Source organism: Toxorhynchites rutilus, chromosome 1 (genome assembly GCF_029784135.1).
Source record: "Toxorhynchites rutilus septentrionalis strain SRP chromosome 1, ASM2978413v1, whole genome shotgun sequence".
Classification (NCBI taxonomy): domain Eukaryota; kingdom Metazoa; phylum Arthropoda; class Insecta; order Diptera; family Culicidae; genus Toxorhynchites; species Toxorhynchites rutilus.
Window position 1 is genome coordinate 197,891,787 of NC_073744.1, and position 27,991 is coordinate 197,919,777.

At 42.9% G+C, this 27,991-nt stretch overlaps 1 protein-coding gene across 1 annotated transcript; it reads right to left on the bottom strand.

Moving 5' to 3' along the window:
- Positions 1-9,387: 9,387 nt before the first annotated feature.
- LOC129776795 (brefeldin A-inhibited guanine nucleotide-exchange protein 3) lies at positions 9,388-27,163 on the bottom strand. Its single transcript, XM_055782652.1, has 8 exons — positions 27,010-27,163; positions 26,383-26,730; positions 26,184-26,317; positions 25,488-26,119; positions 25,107-25,427; positions 23,431-25,044; positions 13,825-14,260; positions 9,388-13,752 (listed from the first exon to the last, which is right to left on the bottom strand). The coding sequence occupies exons 2-8, from the start codon at positions 26,465-26,467 to the stop codon at positions 10,783-10,785; spliced, it is 6,192 nt and encodes a 2,063-aa protein (XP_055638627.1). The 5' UTR covers positions 26,468-26,730; positions 27,010-27,163; the 3' UTR covers positions 9,388-10,782.
- Positions 27,164-27,991: the final 828 nt, after the last annotated feature.

The window sequence follows — 27,991 nt, forward strand, 5'->3', positions numbered from 1 at the left end:
TTGTGTCGGAGCGAAATTTTATTCGTCAAATGATGACAGTCCAGTCCGGTTAGTTTGGGAGCATGAGAAGACCTCTTCTGAACGACCAAACTTTACTGAATTGTATAATCCACCGATAAATGTGTCATTGTCCGTTTCAACTGGGCCCGTGTTTCATTACAATTTCTCCATTGTAGATTTAATCATCAAGAGACATCCATTCTCGAATGACTTTACATCTTGAGGAGGATTCAGATGGCCAATCCAACAAATCTTGATTTGGAACTCATAAAGACTTATCAATGCTCCTCAAAGTTTACGCCAACAGCAAGCGGTTGGCTCTTACTAAGGTTTGATTCAGTTAGATTCCGAAATCACTGTTCGTTTTATAGCAGCGGTCGTAGTAGGCGTATCTGAAATCTTTTGACAGCAAATTGTTTGGAAAACCTGTATCTTTCGATGGTAAAAATTTTACCATTTAATTTTTTTTGGTGAGTTTTGTTTTGAATAAGTTTTGCAGAATGGAAGCCGAGTGAATAAAAAATTGATTTTGGACACCCACATCAGAAATCCGGCGTGGTCAGTTGTTAAACGAAAATTGAAGAAGGATGCCAAAGTGAGTCGGGATGCTGCGGACATGAAGAGATCGTGGAATAAAAAAACCGCTGAAGTTGACCAACAGGGAGGCAAAACATTGATGGAGGGTATCTGAAGAAAAGTAGGAAAATTAATCAAAACTGCACCGGAATATTTTTTTCATTATTTTTTTCTGAAAAGAAAAATAGGCTATCTGTATTTTGATATAAAAACATCTTTTTTACTTTCAAGAAGTGCACAATGGTCCAGAAGGTGCATTCAAGTGGAAATTGGCATCTAGAGCTCGACAGTTATGCTCTAGACAAAAACTGTCTTCGACAAAGTTGTTGCATATGATAGACCGCATATTTTGATTTGTCAAAAATAGGGTGACCAACATTTACGATGAAATTAAAATTCTAACTTTCTTATCTTTATAGATAGAGGTAAACATAATTCTACAATGTTCTTCTTCTTCTTCTTCTTCAATGGCACTAACGTTCCTAGAGGAACTTCGCCGTCTCAACGTAGTATTACTTGCGTCATTTTTATTAGTACTTAGTTAAGATTTCTATGCCAAATAACACGCCTTGAATGCATTCTGAGTGGCAAGCTCTAGAATACGCGTGATCACAGTGCAAGTCGGAGGAAATTTCTTTGACGAAAAATTCCCCCGACCAGAACGGGAATCGAACCCGAACACCCGGCATGTTAGTTATGACGCTAACCACTCGGCCACGGGTGCACAATTCTACAATGTTATAAGGGGCGAACCTTGAGAGTAAAATTGAACGCATTTTCGTGTGATGCCTTTTTATGTGATCAAAGTCTTTACAGTGTCATCCGGTACCAGTTTCTCAGTTTTTTTCATTTTCTTAACATGTCCTTCTCGTCTTTGACTGTCTTCTTGCTCTTCCAAAGTTCCCGCTTCATTATTGCCCAGTACTGCTCCACCGGGCGCAGCTCCGGACAGTTTGGAGGGTTCATGTCCTTTGGAACAAAATGGACAGAATTGGCCTCATACCACTCCAGGACACTTTTAGAATAGTGGCATGACGCCAAATCTGGCCAGAATAGCGGAGCTTCGTCGTGCTGCTGCAAGAACGGCAAAAGGCGCTTCTCGAGGCACTCAGATTTGTAGATCTCGCCATTTACTGTGCCCTTTGTCACGGAAGGCTCGCTCCTCAGTCCGCAAGAGCAGATGGCCTGCCAAACGAGATACTTGGAGGCGAACTTCGACATTTTCTTCTTCTTAAATTTGTCGTCCACATCGAACTTGCTCTTGCCGGTGAAAAACTCCGACCCCGGAATTTGCTTAAAATCGGCTTTTATAAACGTTTCGTCGTCCATCACACAGCAGCCATATTTTGTCTTCTCGTAGAGCTTCCGTGCCCGAGTTTTAGCCGTCGATTGTTGCCGCTCATCGCGGTTTGGGAAGTTCTGTACCTTGTATGTATGTAGTCCAGCTCTCTTCTTTGCATTCTGGACGTAGCTCTGCGACATGCCGATCTTTGTAGCCAAATCACGGCTTGAGATGTTGGGATTTGCTTTAATCATCCGCTTCACCTTTCCCTCCGTCTTTTTGTTCTCCGGTCCCGGTTTTTTTCCAGCTCCTTTGCCGTGGTCCAACGTCAACCGCTCCTGGAACCGCTTCAACACTCTGGAGACGGTTGAATGGTGAATGTTCAACATTTTTTCCAACTGCCGGTGCGACAGGTCAGAAAATTCCAGGTGTTTGGAAAGAATTTGTTCTCTCGAATCGCGTTGCTTCACCTCCATTTTCTTTGAATCGAAAAACACGACTTCGATTTGACAGCATGTAGACAATACACATCAATGAGAAAGTGTGCAAAATTTGGTTGATTTTTACCCAATGATAAAAAAGTTATGCTAGTTGAAAGTTATGTTAGTTAAAATATTATAAACTAATGTGTCGCAATAATTTCGTGTTCGCCCTTTAGCCCCAATTTTTAAAACAAAGTTTTTTTCTATCTCTTGAAATAACCGATATAGCCCTTTCTTCTAAATTGCGTTAGGGTCACCTTATAAAACGGTTTATTTGCTCTAGCTTTTATATTGCTAATTTTACATGCAAACTGGCCTCAGAAGACTTTTAGAGCTTACTAAAACAAACATTTTGTAATGCAGAACTTGTCAATATCGCTACTCTTCTCAATATGATATTTCTTCCCAAAAAATGCGCTCTCTTCATTCGCTTGTCATTCATTTTGAGGCAATCATAAAAAATGCTCGTTGGCGGCATTTGAAAGAGCATACTTGACTCTACATAATGTGGGATTTTCAAAACTATGTTATTTTTTGTGTTTGAGTAAACTAAAATTGAAATCATGAGTTTTTGGGTGGAAAAGCATCAACAACTTTGAGCAGTATTAAGATATTGACAAGTACTGCATCACAAAATGTTGTTCATGATAAGCTCTAAAAGTCGTTCCAAGACCATTTTAATGTAGAGGTTGAAATATGAAAGTGAGAGAAAAAAAACCGTTTTTTCATGGCGACCCTAATGCAGAAAGCGCTATAAACAACTTTATGGAAGATCTTTATTCTCTAGACAAAAACTGTCTTCGACAAAGTTGTTACATATGATAGGGCGCTCATTTTTATGCTATCAAAAATGGGGTGATCAAAATTTTCGACGAAATAATATACCTAACGTTGTTATCTTTATAGATAGAGGCAAATATAGTTCGACAATATTGTAACCTCAATTCTTTTAAGAAGCTTTGTAGAACAAAGTTTTATTCTATCTCTTGAAATATCGGATATAGCGCTTTTTATTCGAAGTTTCATTAGGGTGACCATGAAAGAACGAGTTTTTTTTTGCTCTAACTTTTATTTTTCAAATCCTACATCAAAATTGTCTTTCATCGACTTATCAAGACAAATATTGCGATGCAGAACTTGTCAATATCTTAATCCTACTTAATGTTATTGATGCTTTTTCATCACAAAAACTCATAGTTTCAATTTTAGTTTACTCAAATACAAAAAACAGGAAGTGGATTATATCTATGGTATAACCGCAAGGGTGACGTAGGACTATCGTTGATTTAGAGATCATTTGTCTATTTGGAGAACTTCGAAAACGAGAGCGTTACGTTGGAGGCACAAGGTTTTATGCATCCAATATTGGATACGGAAATATCCTACTGATGGGGAAGAATAATCTTCAGAAGCTATCCTGTTAATTGCGATTGATTGAAAAATCACAAAACCAAATGTATTTGGTCACAGTGTTACATGGATAGAAAACATTAAAATAAACTCTTTCACATGAATGTAATTTTAAATTCCCAGAGGAACTGGCAGATTATTTTCCGGATCTTTTTCGATGCTGAACGGCATCCAAACGGAAAGAATTCCGTGCGTGTATGTATGTGTGCAGCGGCTGCTTCGATGGTCACCTTCTCTTCTCCTGAAGGATCGGCTTCTCTGTGCTCCTCACAGTTTCAAACAAACTGCTTGCGTTTCAGGGCAGATCTCGATCCTTCGCCGTCCAGCACCCTCAGCAACGATGTTGTCTTGTCGATGTCCTCACGAAAAATGAATGCGTCTCACCACCAGAATATCGCTTAAGTATTCTTTTTGTGCGTGATTGAATCGAGCGAAGGCGTGGTTTACGATGACAATTTGGAAGGCAAACTAGAGGGGAATGAACTCTCTGAGCTCGGAACTTTCGGCGACTGAGCAATAATCGATTGCGGGCGCATACAATATTGGATACGGAAATATCCTACTGATGGGGAAGAATAATCTTCAGAAGCTATTCTGTTAATTGCGCTTGATTGAAAAATCATAAAACCAAATGTTACATGGATAGAAAACATTAAAATAAACTCTTTCACATGAATGTAATTTTAAATTTCCAGAGGAACTGGCAGATTATTTTCCGGATCTTTCTGGATGCTGAATGGCATCCAAACGGAAAGAATTCCGCGCGTGTATGTGTGTGTGTGTGTGTGTGTAGCGGCTGCTTCGAGATCTTCCCGGGGAACCGTTTGTGGCATCACTCTCCTTTTGTTGGATTCACTTCTGGCCTAAGGTGCACAAACAGGCTCTTGGTGACACCGTTCATCCGCGCTTTCATGATAAATGAAGAGCTTCACCACAACAACGACAACATGCTCCAATCGCTGTTCAATTAGAACTGAGTGGATTTCCGAGCGCCACTCGCTTATATACCGATTGGTGATTTCAATAGCCTGTTTTGAAAGCAAATTTAAGACTATTGAAACAAGTTTTTGGATCAGAAAGTAACAAGTATAGAACGCGTAGACATTTTATCTTTCGAATGAAGTGTTTATCATACCATTTGGTTCAGTTGTTTAAGAGCTATTAACACTCAAAATCTCGGTCTCCGGCGTAACGCTTTCATTTTCGAAACTTTGATTTTACACCCCGGTATAGAAATGAAAGACGTAGTCCTACGTCAAAATAACATAGTTTTTGAAATCCCACATTATGTAGAGTCAAGAGTCTTCCAAATTTCATCAACGAGCATTTTATATGTTTTCCCCAAAATGAAAGGCAAACGAATGAAGAGAACGTATTTTCTGGGAAGAAATATCAATAAATGTGAGTGAAGTTGCGATATTGACAAGTTCGCAAAATGTTTGTTTAAGTAAGCTCTAAAAGTCTTCTGAAGACAGTTTGCATGGTGACCCTAACACAACGTTAAAATCGGTTGGGTTATTTTAAGAGATACAAAAAAAAACTGTTCTACAAATTTGCTTAAAATAACTGAGGCTGAAACACTGTCTATCTATAAAGATAAAAAAGTTAGATTTCTTATTTCATCCAAAAACTTTTGGTAACCCTATTTTTGACAACATAAAAATGAGCACTTTATCATATGACTTTGTCGAAGACAGTTTTTGTCTAGAGAATACCTGTCGAACTTCAGATGCTAATTTCCACTTAAATGCACTTCCTGGACCATTGTGCAGTGGCGACGTCTATCAACAACTGGAAGGTCAGGGTTTAGTTTTTATGAAGTCCCGTTCGCAGGCTTTCGACCGCTCCAAATGAAGGGGTTGTTGAGAATGCAAATCCATAGGGTTTGTAGACCACTTTTTGCGCTAATGATGACTGTTGCGTTAAACTACATGAAGTAGATCTAGCTCAGAATATTTGCAAACCAAAGGTCCATCTATGAGTGATGTTGTGATCAGACTCAATCCAGTGGAAATTTTTGGTTTTATGCTGGCAGCTTTCTGCTAGGAGTATTTTATACTGAAAGTCGGAAATTCGAGATAAAAGTGGGCTGGGTTTTTTTAGACAAATAAAAAATTTGGGTCTTAGAGGGTTAAAATACAACGATTGAAAATTTGCTACTAAAAGGGGAATTGCTCATAAGCAGGGCCGACCAGGTGAAAAACCTTCCGGATCCAATGATGGAAAAGGGAACGTTTTAGTACATTGGCCATTTCCTCCGGAAATTACAAGATCGGTTCAAATCGTCTAAAGAAGGAAATTTTAAAGCAATTCAAGCTCGACATATGTTATCACAGCGACACACATGACAGTGAACTGAAAAAGTTTATTTGACAAACTGGCAACTGCGATGTTTGCAAAAGGCAGCTTTTGCTAGAGATACCAAGACCCCGTAGACATTTGAAGGTCAATGAAATTTAATCCAATGATGTCAATAATGAAATTGCATTGGATGTGTTACAGTTCATCATGAAGTGGGACTTTCAAGAATCGGTTCCAAATCTCAAAGTGAATTTGAAGCTGATTCCAACCGTGTAGGTTTCTGTGGCATCTTGTGGTGAGGCTTTTCAGAGTTGAAATTAATTAAACATATGCGGTCAACGATGAGTCAGACATGTTTAATACACAAACTAAGTGTTATGCAGGGGTGACAATATTTCACTTTCATTTGGGAATTTTTTGGCTCAAGCGTATCTTTTGAAAAGGGCGTATCGATTTTAGTAAGCGAATTCTTTGATAATTTACTATGACTATGACTTCTACCGAAACAGTGTCTTAGAAAGAGTTATAGAGTATTGATGTTAAAACGTAAAAAAATTAGTCCAAGATGGTAAAACTATTTTTGGCAAACTTTGTGGGGCATCGATTTTTTAGGAATTTTCGAAACATGGAATTTTGGTATGTTAACAATCATTTTTAGGCACAAGTTATGAATCCTGAACAAAAAAGCTCTTTATCAGCCATTCTCGAGATATTTAAAAAAAAATATTTCTAATTTATTGTCTTTTTTATAGTAAGTAGACTCTTAATATGTTTGTCGTGTTATACCGCCATGTTCATGATATTTTATTTATTTGCCCATAATTTTCAACAACTTTTCCAAATGCTAAAATGGTAAAATGGTAAAAGACCGGTGGGTAATGTCGGGGACATAACCGGAGAGACGTAGAACTACACCAAGGGGTGTCCATTATTCGAATACCATGGAGCACAGATCCCAGAATGATCAACTTTTCATGTACAAAATTACAGAAAAAAATCAAAGAATAAAATAAAACCTCAGCACTCAGCAATCACTCAAACGTTTAGATTCAAATACGAAAAAATCAAAATTTGTCGTGCAAATGTTGCAGGGGTTATTGTTCATCCGGCAACGAACACATACTTGATGGCAAGCATATCGTAATAGGAATTAGAAATATACCGTCTGGTATAGTGATATAATTGGGTTTTGCACTCCTCATGAATAACTGTATTCTACTAGTCAAGTCCTTCATTTGATACTCATATTGATGGGGTTTAGAGAAAATATGTAATCCGCCATTTTGTGGTGGCGGTCATTTTGGATTTGCATTTTTCATACATAACTGTGTTCTACTAGTCAATCCCTTTATTTGATACCCATATTGATGGGGCTTTGAGAAAATATGTAATCCGCCATTTTGTAGCGGTCGCCATCTTGGATTTTCAAGATCATGAAATATTGGGTTGGGGAAAAAGAAATGTCGTATTTTGATCGCAATTTGACGCTTTATTTAACATACTTAAAATTATCCAATTTAAGAAGGCAACTGCTATAACTTGATACTGAAAAGGATAATCACAACACTGTCAAAACGACACTTGTAGCACACATTGTCGTCTTTAAATAGCCGTATAGTATGACCCGATGCGATAAGTACAACACAAGATATGTTTAAGTGTTGCCATATATTGACAATATACGACATTTCTTTTTCCTAAACCCAATATACAGTTTTATAATGACTGCAGAGATAAAGATGTGTTCCAAATTTCAATTCAGTTGGTCAACAGGAAAGAAGTCAAATTTCAATTAATGTGGTACAGCGCCATAGACAAGCATGTTACATACAAACATACAAATATTGGGTTGGGGAAAAAGAAATGTCGTATATTGTCAATATATGGCAACACTTAAACATATCTTGTGTTGTACTTATCGCATCGGGTCATACTATACGGCTATTTAAAGACGACAATCCATACGGTTCGCCCGTACCCGTGGTTGCTTGTAATGAATAGCTGTTTGCTGCGGGAGCGCAGACAAAATATATGGGAAAGTAGGGAATTCTTTCTTCCAATTTTTCATCAATTTGAACTTTATATGAGCTGAGAACCCGTAATGTGTAGCATATAAACAATTGCTGAGTATATTTCCTATCAATGTGTGTATTTGGAGCCAAAATCCATTCATTAATTGAGGAGGTATTAGCGTTCAAAAACTGAACACATTGAAATGGACCCCTATATTGAAAGGTTAGACGTAATCCTACGTCAAAACTATATGTTTAGTAGTTTCGTTGAACAACACATGTCTTCGAATGTTATTCAACGTAACTCTTAAACATATATTTTGGTGATTTTTCGATTTTCAAAAAACTCAAACTTTGACGGCTGTGCGACACTAGTAAATGAAGCCTGAATGAGCTGATATTTTGCATAGGGTAGTTTTTCGTGGGAATCAACATTTTTAATCGAGTTCCCTTAGAAAATTCGAAGGTCACTTTTTCCCATACATCCATTGGCACTCTATTATAGGTAGTCCCCTTTATTCCGCGCGGTGTTAACGTGACGTGAACGACGTGACTATAGTTTGTCATTAGGTGAAATTTGAAGTCGTGTCCTCGTATGTTGTTGACTCGGGTATCAAATGGGAGCTTAAAACTAACGTTGCTTCCACAATAAAGCGTGAAACTTTGCAATCTCACGTCATTCGCCGCGTGGCGAATGGAAACCATCTTTGTTAATGGTTTTGACGGAGAATTCGAAGAATGTTTTCTCAAACACGGTAATTTCCATTGATTTCTCGTTTGATGTTTGTAGAGTGAACACCGTTTGCTGACCAACGTAGAGCGGAAGTGAGTCTTTCTCAGGACATGAAGAGGAGTATGGAATAAAGTTTTCCATAAGGGCCTTTCTCAAAGCTAGAGACGAACGAACTGAAGAAGTTTACGAAGTCTATATAGTCGAATACGGACGGATGAACAGCAAACTACCAGTCTCTTTCTATACTCAAAGTATCGGACATTGCTTGTTTAGTGTCATCATGAGGGGTTATTTACTCTGAGCTGTGGTCGCAAACCTATATCTTGCGAGAACATGAACGAATCATCAATCAATTATCGTCAACTAATTCTACATAAAACCGTTTCAGGGCGATCAAGTCATTCAACTAAACAGTTATTTCTAGGATCAAAATAAGGAACTCGACCTGCAACGCGAAATGGAAAAACCACTAAAGTATCGGTAGGAACACAAGTTTCAGTGGATACACAACATTGCTCGAATCAGAACGAACAACATAATTTACCAGGGACGTTCGGCACTACTGAGCACATTCAACAAATACCATCATCGTGTTGCACAAATATATAATATTTATTTTCAATCCTTTATTGTTTTACGACAGTTTGCTTGTCTCGGTTGCCTGTTTTTTGTTTTGTCTTGGTTTATACTTTTAGTTTCGATAAATACTTGAATTTTCTAATTTTTCATTCTTTTGCTGAAATGTTTACAATTTGTGTGTGTGTGTGTGTGTATGTTTGTGTGTGTGTGTTATTGTTCATTTGCCATTTGATTTCCATTCCACGCGTACACACACAACATTTAGAGAGGTTCCGTATGCACACCTCACTTCAAGAGTCGAAATCAGGAACGAAACAATTCTTGATTATACCAGCGGATATTGTCTCAACACGAACCCAAAGCGTAAATACTGATGAATAGGATTCTCACAAGCAAATGGTAATAGTGTTTGTGTCTGTTTTTTTTTTGTTAGGGATAAAACCTAAGCGGGATAAATACTTTTTTTCCTGTTTGGTTGTTGGCTTAAATACTTCGCTATCTTGATTTCGGAAAGTTTTGAGTACACTTATTCCATTCACAATAATACACTTTTTGTCATGTGTGTGTGTGTGTGTGAGTGTGTGTCTGTTGCGTGATAATATACGCCAGAATCGAACGATGTTTTTCTTTAATAATTTGATTTTAATTAGTAGCAGTCAATCACGGTTTAAAGTTTCACAAAAGCGTTAAATTTCGGTTACTCAGTTCCAAAGCAAAGTACGTGTTTAAGTTAGAGTAGTGTTTTAGTGTTTAGTAAATAACCAATATAGAAGAAAGCAAGCTCTTTCGGCGATAAATGTGCGAGCGATGCGAGAAAGCGTCGATTATATAGAGGGCCAAAGCTTCCCCACGGGGTTTGATGTATGTGTGTGTTGATAGAATTGTGTGCTTATGTGTTTGTGATAGATTTTGAGGTGCCATAAGGTGGCATGAGTGTGAGAGTGTGTTTGCTTTTGTTGCGTTGAGCGTTTCTCGTTAGTGTTTGTTAAACGATTTGTATTCACAGCTGCGTGGAGGGCGTTGCTCGAGAGTGTTAAATAGTTATAATAGCGTCTCAGTATTAATTCCTTAGCGTATATCAACAGTTAATAGAAGAGGGGGTGGCTTCCATATGTATATATAGGTATATATGGTTTCTTGTTCCATGTTTTTTTGAATGTATAAATCATGTAAAGCTATATATCATCAAAATATTTTTTTTATTGATCTGCCATTCAACTTCAATTCAGGACTTTTTGCATAGTTTGTAAATTTGCGATATATATTTTTGTTAAACGATTTCAGTCTAGTCGATTATATCTGTCTTCCATCGAAATGTAAATTTGCATATGCGTTAGTGTGTGTGGGAGGGGGGTTGATTACGTAAAAGAGGCCTGCGCTGCAGGCGCAAACCGGCTGCAGCCGGTCCTATTCGGCCGCTAAGCCGCCGGTTCCCTGTTCCTGGATCGCACGGAATGCTTCCCTTATTTTGGGCGTCAACAGAAGTTTCAGAAGTTCTGCCTGATCTTCGGGAAGGAGCTTCAGCAGTTCCATAGACGCTACTATCAATTGCTTCAAAGCAGATCGCTTGCTGATCGCATCTTTGTAGATGCTGTTAGTGCGCTGTTGTTCGATCTCCGGCGAGATCGACTGCTGCTGCTGCTGCTGATGCTGTAGCTGTTGCTGGTGTTGCAGATGCTGCTGCTGGCTGGTTGCGATATTGAAGGGATTCAGTCGGCCATTGCCAACGATCGTTGACACGGAAACACTCTCCTCGTCGCTCTTCGATGGAGACTCTAAACCTACCTCCTGATTGTCGTTTTCACACGGCGAATCACCACTACTCACCATGCCATCCGGAGTACTCACCTGATCCTCCTCTCCGCTCGATCCGTCCATCTTCCCATCGAATCGCTCGTATTTCTCCAACTTATTCTCAACAATGTGCGTAATTGTTGACCCATCTCCCACGTTATCCGCCAAGTTATCGACAAAATGCTCCGCTATTAGATCCCACAAGTCTCGCAGCGCCAGTAAATAGTGCACAAAGTTTTCGTTCTTCTTCCATTGCTGACTGGCGGCCGTCATATGGCTGCACGAGTCCAAAATATACTTGATGTCGTCTTCGTTCAAATTGTACGCCCGAATATTGTTGATATAGACGTCCACCAGCGTCATGAAGTTGATGATCCAGGACGAGGTCATCTGCTTGTACAGATTCGCCGCGTTCTCAATGTTCGACACCTTCTGAATTAGGAACTTCAACCCAGGTCGCATATCGAAGTCCATTGAGCAAATCAAGAATTGCCTAAGTGTCCTCAGCAGAACCTCCTTGCTTCGATAACCCAGCTGGAACAACGCCTTGCTCGTGCCACCGTTACTCTCGCCCCCATTGTAAATACACGAGTTCAACTCGTGCGGAACATTCGTCAGGCCATTCAACAAAATATTAGCGATCAACTGGAGCAGCATCTGGCTAGCGAGCAACCCCACAATCAGATTCCTGTAAGGAATCCTTATAATGTAACTGTCCAAGTTAAGCCCATTGCTTTGCAGTGACGCGCTGATCCCACCCCCATTTACCGAGCACGACTGCGTCATGTTCGTATTACAATTCAACGGATACAGCAAAAACGAATAGGACCGATCGTCCGTACTGCTCCCGGCCCCGTTAACCCCATTCACTCCTCCGACCAGCTTTGAACCCAACAAATCCCGTTGATTGTCCATCAGGAAAACCTGCTGCGCCAGCGAGTGCACCCTCTGCAGCTCATCCAGCGTGCTGTCGCGTCTCGCCGCCACCTTCACGTTCGCACAGTCCCCGTAGAAACTGTTTGAGTTCTCATTGAACGCGAAGATCAACTGCCTCAGCGGGGCCATCGTAACCGTGCTGGCCCGATGGATCGCCGAAGTGATCACCATCCACTGATCCTCGTTGAAAACATGCCCAGTGGAGAAGATAATATGCTTCATACAGCTGACTCCCACCCGAGCGATCGTCTCCTGCGACTGAGCCGAACACTCGATCAGCACCAGCAGCAGTTGCTTCAGGGCCAAGATGGCCGCCGTCGGAATCTTGGTCGCATTCGAAACCTCCTCCTCGTCCTTCTTGCGATAATAGCTCCCAAACTGCTGCTGCTGCTTCAGTTCCTCCGCCGGAACCATCTTTCTCAGCTTGCCATACTTCATATTGTCCACCGGTCGAATGATCGTCGTCAGCTTGCTCTTCTTAACGCCCCCTTGCTGCTGCTGCTGCTGCTGCTGCTGCTGTTGATGATGGTAGCTCTGCTCGCTCCCAATCACAACCCGCTCCTCCAACCCCCCGCCAACGGTGCACTGTGACTTCTCGATAAACTCCACCACCAGATCGGTGGTCATGCAGCAGCAATGCTTGAAGTTCTTCTCGATCAGGCTCCAGTTCTTCTGGGCCTTGTTCACATACCGCAACCAGTCCTGGATCATCGGGATCAGCAGATGGTTGATGCAGTAGAACCCGAACTCGATGCCCGGGTTCACCAGCAGCGATTTAAACAGTTTGAAGATCGACTGCAGTATCGGCGATTGGTGCGCCACCGGACACACGATCAGCGAGTTCGTGAGCCCATCCAGCAGCAGGAACCACACCTTCAGCACCCCGCTCGGTTTGTCCAACTCGTCGATCTTCGTGATCGTTTCCTTGTCGATGTGCAGCGAGCGGTAGCTGATCATGTACTGCTCGTTGCTACTCTGCAGATAGTCCTGCCCGAAATAGGTGAAGTTCTCCATCGAGTTCGGAATGTTCGCGTCGATAATATGCGTGTAGGTGATCCCTTTGATCTTATAGGTGGAATGCAGATTCGGACACTGCGGCATGTTGTACATAAAGCTAAGAATCGATGAGCAGCGCTCGAGGAACTTCAAAGCATCATATAAAAAATCACTGGACCTAATATTATTGTCGTCATTCGAGCAGCCATCGGTGCCACCGGTGGCACCCGCGGCACTCCCACCACTCCCAGAGATCTCAAGATACGAAAGCAAGCAAAGAATACAATCGAGCCCGGCGTTCGCAAACACCAGCGTGTTGTCCGTCTCGAGAAACACGTGAAAGATGTCGATGATGTTCGACAGATGCACCGGCCGATTTCGGGCTGTCCGAAGCGTGCCGAACAGAGGCCTCCAACCGGATCGTATCTCCGTTCGGTGCGCTTCCACAATCTCGTACAAACACCCGACAATCTGGTCCTGCACGTCCACATCGCACGAATCCATGCTCAGCAGATTCTCGAAAGGCTTCAGCAGCGCCTCATTGAAATGAAAGTGGGGCAACTCGGATTGCTCCACCAGTAGGGCCGTTATGATGTCGTGAATGTACTCGATGGCCCGCTTCGAGATGGCTCGATCTTTGTGGCAGGCAGCCTAGAATCACAGAAAAAAAAACAATTCCTCGTAAAGTGTTTCACACCATCCGCACCAGAAATAAATACTTACATCCATCAAGTGCGGTCCGGTGATGGCCCAAACCTTCAGAATGTGCAGCAACGGTCTTGGTCCACGGAATACCTTCAGTGTAACGTCCCCGGCTCGGTGCAGTAGCAGCAACAGTGGTAGCGAATCGTTCTTCACCTTCCAGGGTCGTCCTAGCCACCAGGATTTCTTGCCCTTCTTGGAGGACGAATTGCGGTAAAGTTGTTCACGTGACGCCCGGCAGAGACTCTTCAGAAACTGGAGCAAAGCCGGTAGGCTAAGTCGCTCGGCAGCATCCGAAAAGAGGGTGTCCGCTTGGTGCGACAGCGCACACAGCATCTTGGCGGTGTCCGCCTGGGACAGGTTCACTGCATCGTTGCCCGAGTACGCCTTCAGGATGGTTGCCACGTTTGTGTTCGCGTTCGGGAGGGGAGCCTGCAGGAAGCTGTACACGTCAACGCTGGAATAGAGATATTAACAAATAGTAAGATATCAAAATACAAGTTGTATTCTACGTCAGCTATTGGAAACTTCCGCTCAATATGAGAACCTTGAATTGCTGCACTCCCTGAAGTCGATCCATGTCTGAATATACAACTGAAACTGATGCGTTTCATGTGAAAGCTAAACTTCCGGATATTCCGTCAATTCTAGTTCGAGATCAATGAGAATATTTAACGTTTGAATTCAAAAAAATTGACAAAAATTGCCGATTTTTCATGGGTTTGCCTTCACTGACGAAACTACCCATGCAGCATCAATCATAGTTACCCATGAGTCAGCAGAAAAAAATTGACAGCTCTATCAGTCGAACTGTAACCGTGATGGAGTGTGCGCGTTCAAAGAACGATATACCGTCGCGTCGAAAACGGACATCGTGCGGCACTTTGTGGACGCCGGATACACCCGTTCCAGCATCTACAACATCTCAGCACTATTGGACAACAATCAGATCATCGAAAGGAAGCCCGGTTTCTTGACGGCCGACTTGACTTGACGACTTCTTGAGCAACAAGAAGCTTCAACAGATGCTGAAGCGGGAAAAGTGGCTACATCGCTGCGTGCGCTTGGCCGGGATGTGCAACCGGCCAAACAGTGAAAAAGTACCTGGCGAACATGGACATACATGTCAGGAAGCGGAAGTCCCGTCCACTGGTCTCGGAGCTGCAAGCATTGAGACAGCGGCAGCGGCTGAATAAGATGGTCAAGTCGATTTTCCCGGCGAATCGCGACGTGGCGGTGGTTATGGACGACGAGACATATCTCACCCTGGAATGCAAAGACTGGCAGGACACTTCGTATTTTACTTTAAGTGAGCCCGAAGTGAAGTTTATTCCACACACCAAGTGCCCCAAGAAGGTGCTGACAATCTGCGAGAAGGGGATGTCAAAGTCGCTCTTCCTTTAGCTCCGGACTGGCCATGAACGGGGAAATTTCGATCGCTAGAGGAGATGGAGCGGCTGAATATCGATGTGGTACCCAAGTCGACGAACCCGCCCAACGTCCCCCAGCTGCGTCCCATCGAGAATTACCGGGCAAACCTGAAGATCTACTCCAACAATATTTCACCTTTTCAATGAAATATTTCACTTACATGACAGCTGAAGCCCTCCTCTTTATTTGGATGTCCAACATGTTTACATTCTTCTTCAGTTTGATAAAATGGCGTCGAATCAAGTGGATGTACGCAAACGCATTTTGCGCGAACGGCAGCAAAATTCAACACTGTCGGTACGCGATCCCGCCAAAAAGCTAAAACTGCCGAAGAGTACCGTGTTTAGTGTATGCAAATCGTTTGACCAACGCTTAACTGTGGATCGGAAGGTTGGAAGCGGAACAAATCGAAAAGTATGCTCCCGACAGATGGACTGGAAGGTGGTTGCCATTATTGAGAAACATCAAAACCTTTCAGTTAGAAATGTGGCTCGAAAGGTTGGAAAATCAAAATCATATGTACAAAAAGTGAAGCAGAGGCATGGACTGAAGGCGTACAAAGTGAAAAAGGGGCCCAATCGTGATAATAAGCAAAATTTTACTGCAAAAAGCCGTGCTAAGGTGCTCTACACCCAGTTTTTGCAAAAATGTTCATGGGCCATAATGGACGATGGAACTTATATTCTCGAAGACCTCAAACAACTTCCGGGTGTCTCTTTTTATGCTGCAATGCGAAGGAATGTCGTAGCCGAGTGTTCCCGGACCAAGAAGCAGTCTAAATTCCCCAAAAAGTACTTGGTTTGGCAGGCCATATGCAGTTGTGGCCGAAAATTCAAATCTTTCGTCTCTAACAGCACTATCAACAAATATGTCTACGAGAAGGAATGTCTCCGGAAGCAGTTGCTACCATTCATAAGAAGCGAAGAAGCGACGACTCTCCAGCGTTGTTTTGGCCAGATTTGACCTCTTATCACTATGCAAAATCCATCCTGGAATGGTATAATGCACATGAGGTCAAATATGTGCCAAAAACAGCAAATCCTCCGAACTGTTCAGAACTTCGCCCAGTGGAAAAGTACTGGGCTCTGATTCAGCGAAAACTATTCGAAACTAAAAAGAAAGCGAATGGCATTAATGATTTCAAGAGGGGATGGAAAAGCGCCACCGCCAGCGTGTCTGAGGATACTGTACGGAACCTAATGGCAGATGTTCCCAAGAAAGTTCGTGAATTTTCCAGACAACGTAATTAACATTGAAGTAAGCTTTCCTTGTTTTAGATATAAGTCTATTTTACTGAAATAAACAATCGGTTTTGTTGTATTACGTGAAGTTTTGTTTTGTTTTACTGGCATCATCCTGGTGTCCGAAATTTAACGTGGACAGGCTTTAATACATTATTTTCTGTAATGTTTGATCAATCAACATCGTTAATTTTTTTTAAGGAAATTGTTATTTGTGAACATACAATGCATTTATTTTCCATAAAAATACACCCAAGATGATTTTTATATTCCTCAATTATCTAGAGGTACAAGAACTATCTGTCAGGAATATTGGCCCCTGTTATGTAAATTGAATCGAACGGTCAATTCGATCCCTATAACTTTCACACCGTACAAATTTTCGTATTTTGTAAATCGATATAATCTTATCGAATCGAGTTCTTTTCCGAACGTTGGCAAATTGCATATTTTAAAACGTTGCCGAAATGTTTCCCAGAGCAAAATACCAGGAATGCAACAAGCAAACAAAACAGCTCGAAAAATTATACCGACAATTTTCACCCGACTGTATCTATAAAAGCAAAATAGAGCTAACGGGCAAAATTCTGTTCAATTAGAATTATAAAATTGCACAATCAATCACATTACTTATCATAGTTTTAAAATAAAAGTAACAATACTTCATCAAAACTTGCATTCGCAATCTTCAAAGACGAAGATTTCTCAAAAAAATTTTATTGATTTGTTTACAGCAGTTTCAATTGGTCATTTATCAAATTATATGTCTGGAGAAAACATTGTTGAAATCCTAGAGACATTTTTTTGCTTCATTACAAGTTATGGTCGAACGACTGGATGTGTTAATATTAAATAAATAACTAACAATCTGAAAGAAAATACTAAAATGGAAACTTTAATGAAGAAATATTTACCCTTACTTCTAATATATTTTATTAAAGTTAACATAAACACCTCATAAAATGATCGCGACAAAAGGTTGCGTTAGAAGGTGACACTATCCTAGATCAGCTGGCGGGCGCCTAGGAATACCTACGCGGGCGACCGGTAGACCGCGAATTACCGTTTGGCCATCCCTGCTATAGAGTAACAACACAAAATTAATTATGTTTCTATGTTTAGTAGGCGATATTTAAAAAAATAGGTGCTGATGCATATCAGTCACGTAAATCCATTGCATTAATACCTCTTACTTTTATACCTTTTACGCAGTAACGCATTGAAACTCGAGATTACGGACCATATATTAATAATGAGCGTGCATTCTAAAGATGCACAATGAAAACGAACAAATTATTAACACCGATATGTTCTACTTTTTCAAATATAGAAAGGGAAAAATAGATAAATGTTTTATAATAAGTACGGATCGGGACGACCGTATGAAAAATTTTAGGAGGTTGTGTCCAAGATACGACCGCATTGTTGACGTAGAACTACGCTGTTATTTCATATAAGTCGCTTGTTTATACCTTCGGATATTATTCTATAACGTTGTGAAATTTTCGAAACAACTGCTTAGTAGAATAATCTTTGAAATGGTTTTTCATTGTAGAATCAGTTGATGATAATTGATTGATGGTTCATTCTTGCCCTCGCAAAACAATACACTAGCTGATCGTATGTCGCAATTTATTTCATGTCAATGCATTGAAAATTTACCTCGAACGCTATTCCGGTGGCCTTTTTCGCAATTGACATAGACTCGGCTACAGTCGATTATATACATGTTACACCAGCACCATTATTCCACATCTCATAACTACATCAATATATCTTTGGCACCGAATGGAAACAACAACAATGACAACACTTGCAAGTATAAAATATCATGCTGCATATTATTTAGTATTGCCTCAAAGCAATCGCACCTCTAGGCATCGTTCGTACAACGTAAACCAAGCGCCAAACAAGCGTTAGCCATAGTATGCATACTGAACCATACATTGGTGGCTTGAAGCTACTAGGAATACAAATACTTCTCATCATTTTGCGCTATTCTCAATAGAAACGCTTTTGTTAATATTACTGGCCTCAAAAAAAATTGCATTACTTTCTCATGCTCGAGAGAAGCGCAGCTGTCACCCTTAGTGGAGGAAGTTTTGCTACTGGTAAGCGAAACCTAATCACATACAAAACTCCAGAACGACATTTACTTTCTTGGTGAATAAACAAGCGCAATAAACTCTTTTTGTTAATGTCAACAACCTCGAAAACAGTAGCAATGCTTCATTATGATCAATATTAGCGCAAATGCAATCCTAGTTGAAGGCAGTTTTGCGACTGGCACGCGAACCTAAATAACCTATAACATTCCAGTAAGACATTCAAGATGCTTGGTATTCCCTAAATATTTTTTTTTGAGCATAACCTTAACGCCTGCTTCGCCATAACGTCAGTTTAATGCATTGATGCATTCTCAAAGGCACCAAAAGAAGCCGTTTACATTTTCGACCGACGCGCCGTTGTTCGATGCGGTGTCACACTCGCGAAGGCTCGGTTCAGTGCGAGCGCTTTTTACTACACCAACATCGCGTGCATCATTAGATGACGCTTGCTCGAAATTTCATTGCCCCTGGCAATGCGTTCGTTTTTTGCAGGGCTAGAGCCTGCCTCCCTCTTCTTCTTGCTCATCACACACTACGCGAAACGTCCAATTTATGACACGGGAAGAAAAACACACGATTCGAATAACGAATAACGAACAGAAAAAACAAACGACGATATCCAAGTTGGATTACCACTGGTGGGGTCCAATCTTAGATCGAAGCGCAGCGAAAGCAAAGTGAACTGGATTGCTCAACAGTCCGATGCCGAATGAAAGTTTGCCTCAGCGAGATCCACTGTTTATACTCAAGGCAAATGTTCCCCTTCATTCTTCTACTTTTCCTTTGTTCACGGCGACTTCAAATCCTACGATTTCCCCTTCGTTGGTCGTCGATAAGTTGCTAGTTATAGACAGCTCTGTTCGGGAAAGCACACAAATGGACAGAACAATGGTATGGAAAAATGGAAACGCTAAAGTTTTCATTAATTTTAACCATTCTCAAACAAGGGGATTCTAATGTCTAACATATTAAACAAATCTTACGGAATTTCCGATTCGTTTGGTATATAATTCGCCAAAATCCGTTCACGGCAAAAATAGTTATTAACGTTAACTTTATTTCATAAAAATGTGACCTGTTTTCTGATTTGGCATCCTTAATGAAAGACGTAGTTCTACGTCAAAAACGAAAATGATAAGAGTGCGGATCGGGAGGACCGTGCTGTGTATGAGTGGAAGTAAAATTATCTGCGGATCGGGACGACCACGCAGAGCCAGTACGGACTCGGGACTACCCAATGGAGAACAGGAACTTGACTCGATATTTTGTTAGATAAACGTCATCAATTAGTTCATACATTCCAAAGGTGGTTCAAATGTTTTATGTGAAGGAAAATACACTGAAACGAAATCCTCATGTATTTGTTTTTTTTTGACGTAGAACTACGTCTTTCAGGAAGGGTGCCAAATCAGAAAACAGGTCACGTTTTTATGAAATAAAGTTAACGTTGCTAACTATTTTCACTGTGATCGAATTCTCATGACTCGCATACCAATCGAATCGGAAATTCTCTAAGATTTGTTTGATATGCTATACATTACAATTCACTAATCCCTATACGGTTTTAATTTATGAAAACGGGACGATTTTCCTTTTTCGCATACATTTGTTGTGCCGATTTGTGTGCTAACCCTATCCGTATTTCGAATGCTTGTAACTCGAACATTTCCTTATAGATCGGGAAAATGTTTGCATCAACTGATAGGAGATATTTCTACGCGTCTATCACAAATGATAAAATGTTATTTTTCATGTGATGAACAATTGAATAACTGTAAAATGTCAAGCGTTATCTAAACGCCCTAACTGCCACACTCAGTTCTGGCAACACGGACATCGTCAGTTTAGCGATCAAGTGGGCTGGGCACCCGGCACATCTTTCGCCATCTTATCAGCAGGAAGTCATCGTTCGGCTGCGGGCGGTCTCTAATTATCGCGTGGACGCTCACCGGCACACAAAATTGATAAATTAAACGAAGAAAGAATTTAAAAACATGCCTACACGCATGTTTTCGCCCGCCATGGCGAATGTTTAGGTTGACTGCCAGAAGGCCGCTCGCAAGGGCGTAGATTTTTTTTTTGCAAGTAAGCTAATATAATTACCTTCCATGGAAAATTTATCAAACTCAATACTCAATTATCTGTCTTAGTTTTGACGTAGGACTACGTCTAACCGGAAGATATAGGGGGTGAAATGGAAATCTAGGCACTGAACAAGTAGGAAAAAATGCAAGATTTGGAACGCTTATAACTCGAGCATTTCTCAATAGATCGCAAAGGTTTTTGCATCAATTGATAGGAAATATATCTACGCATCTATCATAACGAATAACATTTCATTTTTCTTGAGATAAATAATTGAATAATTGTGAAATATCAAGCATTGTCAAAATGCACTATGTGCCCATTTTTGATTGGTCCATTTTGTGCTCCTCAAATCGTACCGACCAAAACGGGCAACCAGAGCAGCAGCGAAATAGAATGAAGCACGATTGGAAAGGAAAAAGAGAAAAATGAACGAAACATTGGTCGCAGTCTCACACATGCGTAATTCTCGAGCCAGCCAGTCAGCTTTAAAATCCCCGCTCCGCTGCCGTAACGATCATTCTCATTCAAACCGTACATCACATCGGTTCGCATCACAACACATCAACAAACCAACCCAAGCAGCCATGTCTGGACATGGTAAAGGAGGAAAAGTGAAGGGAAAGGCAAAATCCCGCTCGAACCGTGTTGATCTGGAGTTCCCCGCAAGGGTAGCTAGGCCGAGCGCGTTAGTACCAGTGCACCAGTCCACCTAGCCGGCGTTATATAGTTTCGGCCCCCGAAGTGATCGAGTTAGCTGGCGAAACTGCTCGCGACGATAAGAAAACCCGCATTCGGAACAGAACACATTCGGTTCGGTGGACATCAAGACAACAGGCAATTGCAGCGAGTGGCGAGTGGCAAACGCAATCGCAAAACGGCATCAGGTAGCAGAAGAAAAAAGTTTGTTCTTTATACAAACTGCTTTGGTGGAAAATCCAGAACAAGGCGGCATCGAGGGCGTTCGAAATGATTTTTTTCAAAACCACGAGTACTAAGTTTTCTAAATTGGAACCATTCCATAAAACAAGGCGCTTTTCAGGGCCATTAAACCTTCCAAAAAAGAGTTTAGGAAATACAGTTCAATGCTTTCTAAAACATTATCCAAAATAATAATAAAACACAAATTCATTTTTTCATAATTTGTTTGCCAGGATCTGATGAGTATGTGAATTTGGCAGTTGTTCTGAGCTTATTGATAGTTGGGGACTTTCCTGATTATTCAATTTTCACCAATTCTTAAATTGTTTCCAGATTGAAAGTACATTAATTTACAATTAGTTCGACATTTAGCTAATTGGACGGACATGTAATGCGACATATTTAGTATATTTAGCATATTTAGCATTTTTGTAAACATAGAGTTCGGGGTCCAAATGATGACCCCACATTGAAAATCGACACTTTACCACTGTCATCGCAAATGTTCAATTACAGGTTAAAATCGCCTCCAATCCGACACTGAGTGGCGCTTCGGCACTTCGCATTGAATGTAATTTACTGTAAAATATGTCACAAGCTGGATGGGAAGAAATTTTCCAACTGTGAAAGCTGTAGCGAGTGGCAAATGCAATCGCTAAACAGAAAGGTTTAGCCGAACAAGATGGGGATATCGAGTGATTAAAAAACAATAAACTCTTTAGAGTGAAGATAATTTTGTGATCCTGAAAAGGACCCTTTTAAGCCTGCATGTGAATCCAACGAGCGAACAAATCGTAATGAATGTATTTTTTTGCCATCGCTCCCTTTTAACGCTCATTCGTTCGTCTCGTTGGACTCGCCCCTCTGGCTGAGTCTGCCGATTTGTCTCTATCCTGTGAGTGTGTACCGCTAGAGTATAAAACACGCGGACCCCAAAAAAATATCTTATTTTCTTTCAAACCGTAAACCCGTGTGGTTATACGGCATCGGCATCGTGGACGTAACAAAGTAGGACAAGTTAAGGGAAAGGCAAAGTCTCACTCGAACCGTGCAGGTCTCCAGTTCCCTGTTGGTCGCATTCACTGATTGCTCCGCAGGGTAACTAGGCCGAACGGATTGGTGCCGGAGCACCAGTATACCTAACAGCGATTATAGAGTTTCGGCCGTCGGAGTGCTCGAGTTGGCTTGCAAAACTGCTCACGACAATCAGAAAACCCGCATCAAGAACAGAGCAGCTTCGGTTCGGCGCTCATCAAGGCAACAATTAGTTTCAGTGAGTGGCAAAGTGTTTCTCCGGCTCGTCGCATTAAATGTAATTTACTGAACAACATGTCACAAGCTGGATGGGAAGAAATTTTCCAACTGTGAAAGCTGTGGCGAGTGGCGAACGCAATAGCTAAACAGGAAGGTTTAACCGAACAAGATGGGAATATCGAGTGATAACAAAAACACAACACCAAAGGTTCTTTTCAGAACCATCAACATATTCATAAAGAGTAAACAGTAAACTAATCCATTTTTCAGGTAGATAGGTAGGTATTCACGTAGGAGAAGAAAATAAAACAATATATTTAAAATATATATTTAACAAAAGCTGTCCCCTTTGTATAGTCCTACGTCACTCCGGTTATGTCCCCGACATTACCCACCAGTCTTTTTTTATCACCATCCGAAAAAGTCCATTTTTTATGAAAACGTTAAAATTAATTACGTTTCAGACTTTATCCCACATCGTTTACGCCTCCTGGATGGGGCCAGGTAGCGATGAACGAAAAAGTTCAAGGGATTTTCCTCCGATCCAACATACAATGTTGTAAACAAATATGAAATTTTGCACTTACCACGTCTCATCCTCATCGATCGGATACGAGGACAGATTCAGCTTATCCGGCTGGTGACTCATCTTGCTAGGCGAGTCGCCACCCTCCTTTCCGCTGCTTGTCGCAACGCTTGACGCGTTGCTCATCGCCGCATTCTGCGAGCTGAACAAATCGTGCTCCAACTGCGTGACGTGCCGACAGACGGAGAACACCGGCAGCCAACAGTCGGCCGAATGTGATCCCAGCTCGAGTCCACCCGACAGTACCACATCCATCGACAGAGCCTGACTGGCCGGTATCTTGGGGACGGAATTTTGGCAAACATTAGTCGCTATCAAATTCAGTATCTTCCCGGCCAGGTGTTGTAGATTGAGCGAGTTGCTCAACGTAGCGGCCGCGTGTAGTCCTTCCAGGCTCAGCGCGTACAGCGCCTCACCGGAGGAACGAGCCTTCCGTTTGACTCGAAGAGTTTTCTTCGAGAGCTTCATCAGCCGAGCGGTGCGTGAATCATCGACCTCACCCAATCCGGCGGTCAGTACCGTCACCATTGAGTCCCAGCAGCAGGTGAGTAGACGACGAGCTAGTTTCTTGGCGGCGAGTAGTTTCGCGTTCGGTTCGTTTTGTACTCTAACCACCGACTGGAGTCGCTGCCAGTCCGAGAGCATTTGGGTTGGACCGATGCCACCGGCATCGTACAGCATGTCTACCAGTGCGCAATGCGAGCCATCGGTTGCTTCGACACTCTTCAAAGCGGCCAGCGGGTTGTTGGCCAGGATGCATTGGTACAGCTCACGAAGCCAGGCCGAGCTGAGGTACACCAGAACTCCCGCGTTTTGAACGGAGGTCACGAACTGTTGCTCGGACAGTGGGATCAGTATTGGGTCGTGGCTTTCGTCGTAGTGACCAGCTTTCATTAGTTGCAGTGCGAGCAGGAAAGCGGAATATGTCGCCAGGTAGATCCCGTCCGCGTTCAACGCCGTCAGGTTGTAATCGTAATCGGAGTAGTTCAAACTGTTCTGCTGGCAGATGTTGGACGCGAACTCTTGGATTGCCTCGTCGACCTCGACTGAAGCTTTCAGCTTCAACAGATTGGACACCAGATCACCGGATAGGACTTTGGCGAACTCCCTCGCATGATGCCGATCGCAGTCCACGTCCGAACGGACGTGGGGAGGTTCCTCCAGGTGGGCCCACGGCCAGTTACCTTCCGCACGGGAGGAGATGTCATCGCTCGAAGAGTGCGCCTCATCCTCCGGACCTTCGGTGTCGCCCGAACCAAGTGATCCCGCCTCGGGATCGATCTGATGATCGGCATCGAGCTCCGATTCGGATGAGGTTTCGAAGCCATTCTGGCGTAGCTCGGCTACGGCATCCCGGTAGGGGGCGGGAAGTCGGGCCATCGATTGGTACGTCAGGGGACCGGTGTAGTCGGCCTCGCGTAAGTGATAGTAGCGATTGTTGATCGCATCGGCGATGCGATCACTGACGATTGATTCGTCGAAATTTCCCGAGCAAAGGGTCTGAAGGCTGTCCAGAAGGGCCACGACGCATTCTACGCTCGAGTTGATCGAGTTGTCTGCGGCACTGTTCCCGTTTTGGGAACTTGTAGCGCATTCTTCCATAGCGTCGATTATACTGCAAAATGCGGAAGATTTAGTAGAGAAGTCGTTGGTCGTTGTATTTCTCAAATGACTTACAGTCGGAACAGGGCCATATCATCGCTACAGCTCTGGCCCTGGGTTTTATCCGGGTACAGAATCACAGAGAGATCGATCAGCCGTTCCGGACTCTTGAGGATCTCCCGAACACAGCGCAGCGGTTCGGCACGGTTAGCCGGTGCTGGCAGGAGCAGCATTCGGTGGAACAATGCCTCCAGCATTGGTCGCAGCGTACCCTGGGCTCCAGCGATGCGTAGCAGCTGGATACTGGTCAGGTAGATGCAGCGTGCCTGTGGACCATCCAGTCCGGGACGAGTGAAGAACCCTCGATGTTCGCTCTCGATCAAGTGGATGGCGTCCCTGAAAGCAAACGATTATTGTGGTTTTTGCTATACAGAAAAGCCGCAGCCAGGATGGTACTTGTACGTGAATTTCTTATCCATATTAACCCTTCCCGGAGAGCCGAGGGTGGCCGCCAGTGTGGGACAAAATTTCTGCCAGAGAAATGCCGTAAAGTGTGGATTTGCGTGAACATCTGGCGGGAGGGATGTCACCAGAGTTAGGATACATTCCATCAAATAGAGAGACCCGGCGCAGTCGGTGCGTTTCGGGCTTCCGGTTCCGGGCTCGATCAACCGACTGCAGAGCCACTGCATGACGGGGATAACCTCGTTGTACACGGCAGCTGCCATCCCCACGTTGATGATCCCCGCCGGACCTGTGCGCAAGATATCCTCCGCTTCCTCTTTGAGGAAGGTGCAGAATGCCCGCAGGCATTGGCTGCCCGCTGCCAAGGATGCTGCCTTGACGGCACGCGATCCGTTCTCCCAGCATTCGCCGCATTTGGAGAGAACTTCGATCAGAAGCCTGCCGTTTAGTGTGCAGGTCGGAGAGCAAGCCATCGAGAGGAACAATCGTAAGACGTTCACTACGGTGTCTTCGTTTCCGATGGTTGAGATTCCCGATGTCGCTCGCAGCAGTTGGGCCGGCAACCATAGGGAGTCATCCTCCGGTTCCAGACCGAAGAAGAATCGCTCATCACGGATGATGCGCTGAGGAAAGGATAGCTGAAGTGAGTGGTTTGAGCGACGGAAACATAAGGGGGGTGTGACTTACGTGTAAACCATTCAAACCATAGGTAACGAACTTTGGCCGCTTGGTCTCGAGTGCCATTTGGAGGGCGGTGAAACAGACCGTCCGCAGCTCGTACGATGGATCCCTATGGATACCATGCTGGCGAAGAAGTTTGTCTGTAATGTAAAAGGGGATACCGTGTCAAAAAGGGCTGGATGACTCATACCGTGACCCATCCTACCGTGTGCAATTTGTGCGGCTTGTTTCAGATTTTGCTGCTTACTGCCGGTCGCCTCCTTCACAATGGTCGTCAGCAGTTCCTCCATGATGGCGGTTCGTTTCTGCGACTTTTCGCACCACAAGTTTAAAATTAATCGCTTGCACTACTTTTTTTGTTTGCTTGCAGTAGTCGACCTCTAGTGAAACCATGTCATGAAGGCGTGCGTGACCAGGTCCAAATATTCGTTTGTTTTTATGCTCCTCGGTGCGGTTGTCTGCCGCTGCAGCAGCTGCACTGCTGCGACGGTTTGCGGTTGTCTCGGGTTACAACGATAAATAAAAAGCCTAAGCTATCCTTATATCGATTTTCCTGTGTGAGAAGAAACGCAAAGGAAAAGACCGAAGCGGAAAATTCACCTATTACTGTCTACTGTTTTTTTTTGAAACAGTCTCAAGAATCAAGTTGAAAAATTTTAACACTTTCTCTGCAGATGTCATAAGCCACCATAAAAAAAATGAAAACTTTTCATCTCAAAAGCTGCAGATGTTTCAACCTGTCTGCCACCGAAGGTGGCTTCACGCCTCGCTGAAACATTCGCAATTTCCCACAAAACCAACGCATTTCATTCCAAAACTGCACCACACTTACATTCTACACTTCACGAGCTACACTTTGGAGTACCTTTACGCACTCCGGAACCACTGGAAGCTGGCTAATTTTCGCGAATTTGCAGCACCGTGCGAGATAGCGCTCTGCTACACCGCCGAGGATCGCGCTTGCTTTGACGCCATTTTTTCCTGCCGTCCCCTAGGTCTGGATTGGGCATCGGACTCCAGCGCGCATGTCCTGCCACTGCCAGGAAAATCGATACCCTCGATGGGGAATTGGTGGCCATACGAAAGGGCGCGCGAGTGAGACAGTATCAAAACAAGGACGCGTGTTTCGCAGCGACATGGACACGGGGTGGATGCATACCACGTGCATGAGTGGCTGTGGGTGGTGATGGTGCGGGGGATGGCTCGGTTCCGAGCTCTCTGTTTGTGTTTTGACTTCCAGCTTGAGGGTGGGTTCTCTCGTAACAGATGGGAGACGGTGGGACACCGATTGTGGTTTGTCAGTGTTGAGGGATTGAATTGCCAACAATAGGAGTTGTATTTGCAGCGAACCGCTTGGATCTACAGGTGGGTGAATGAGTCATACGCTGCGTCCAATCGTTGGCTGCATGTTGTTTCACTCCAACAAAAGAGTACCCGAGGGAATCAGCGCATTAATACATTTCGCTTGACATTTAGCATATTTCATTTTCAAGTTATAAACTTTAACCAATTTATACAGTGACTCAAACTTGTAGTCGTACTCCACCATGCAGATCTCCCTTCCCTTCTTTTGAAAACCGAAAACAAGCCTTCGGAACATTCGGAACTGCAACTATCTCTAGCTACCTTTGGCCTTACCTACGAGTTTTTTGACGTAGAACTATGTCTTACATTAAGGGTGCCAAATCAGAAAACAGGTCACGTTTTTATGGAATAAAGTAAACGTTGATAACTATTTTTGCCGCGAACGGATTTTGGCGATTTACAAACCAAACGGATCGGAAATTCCCTAAGATTCGTTTGATATGCTATAC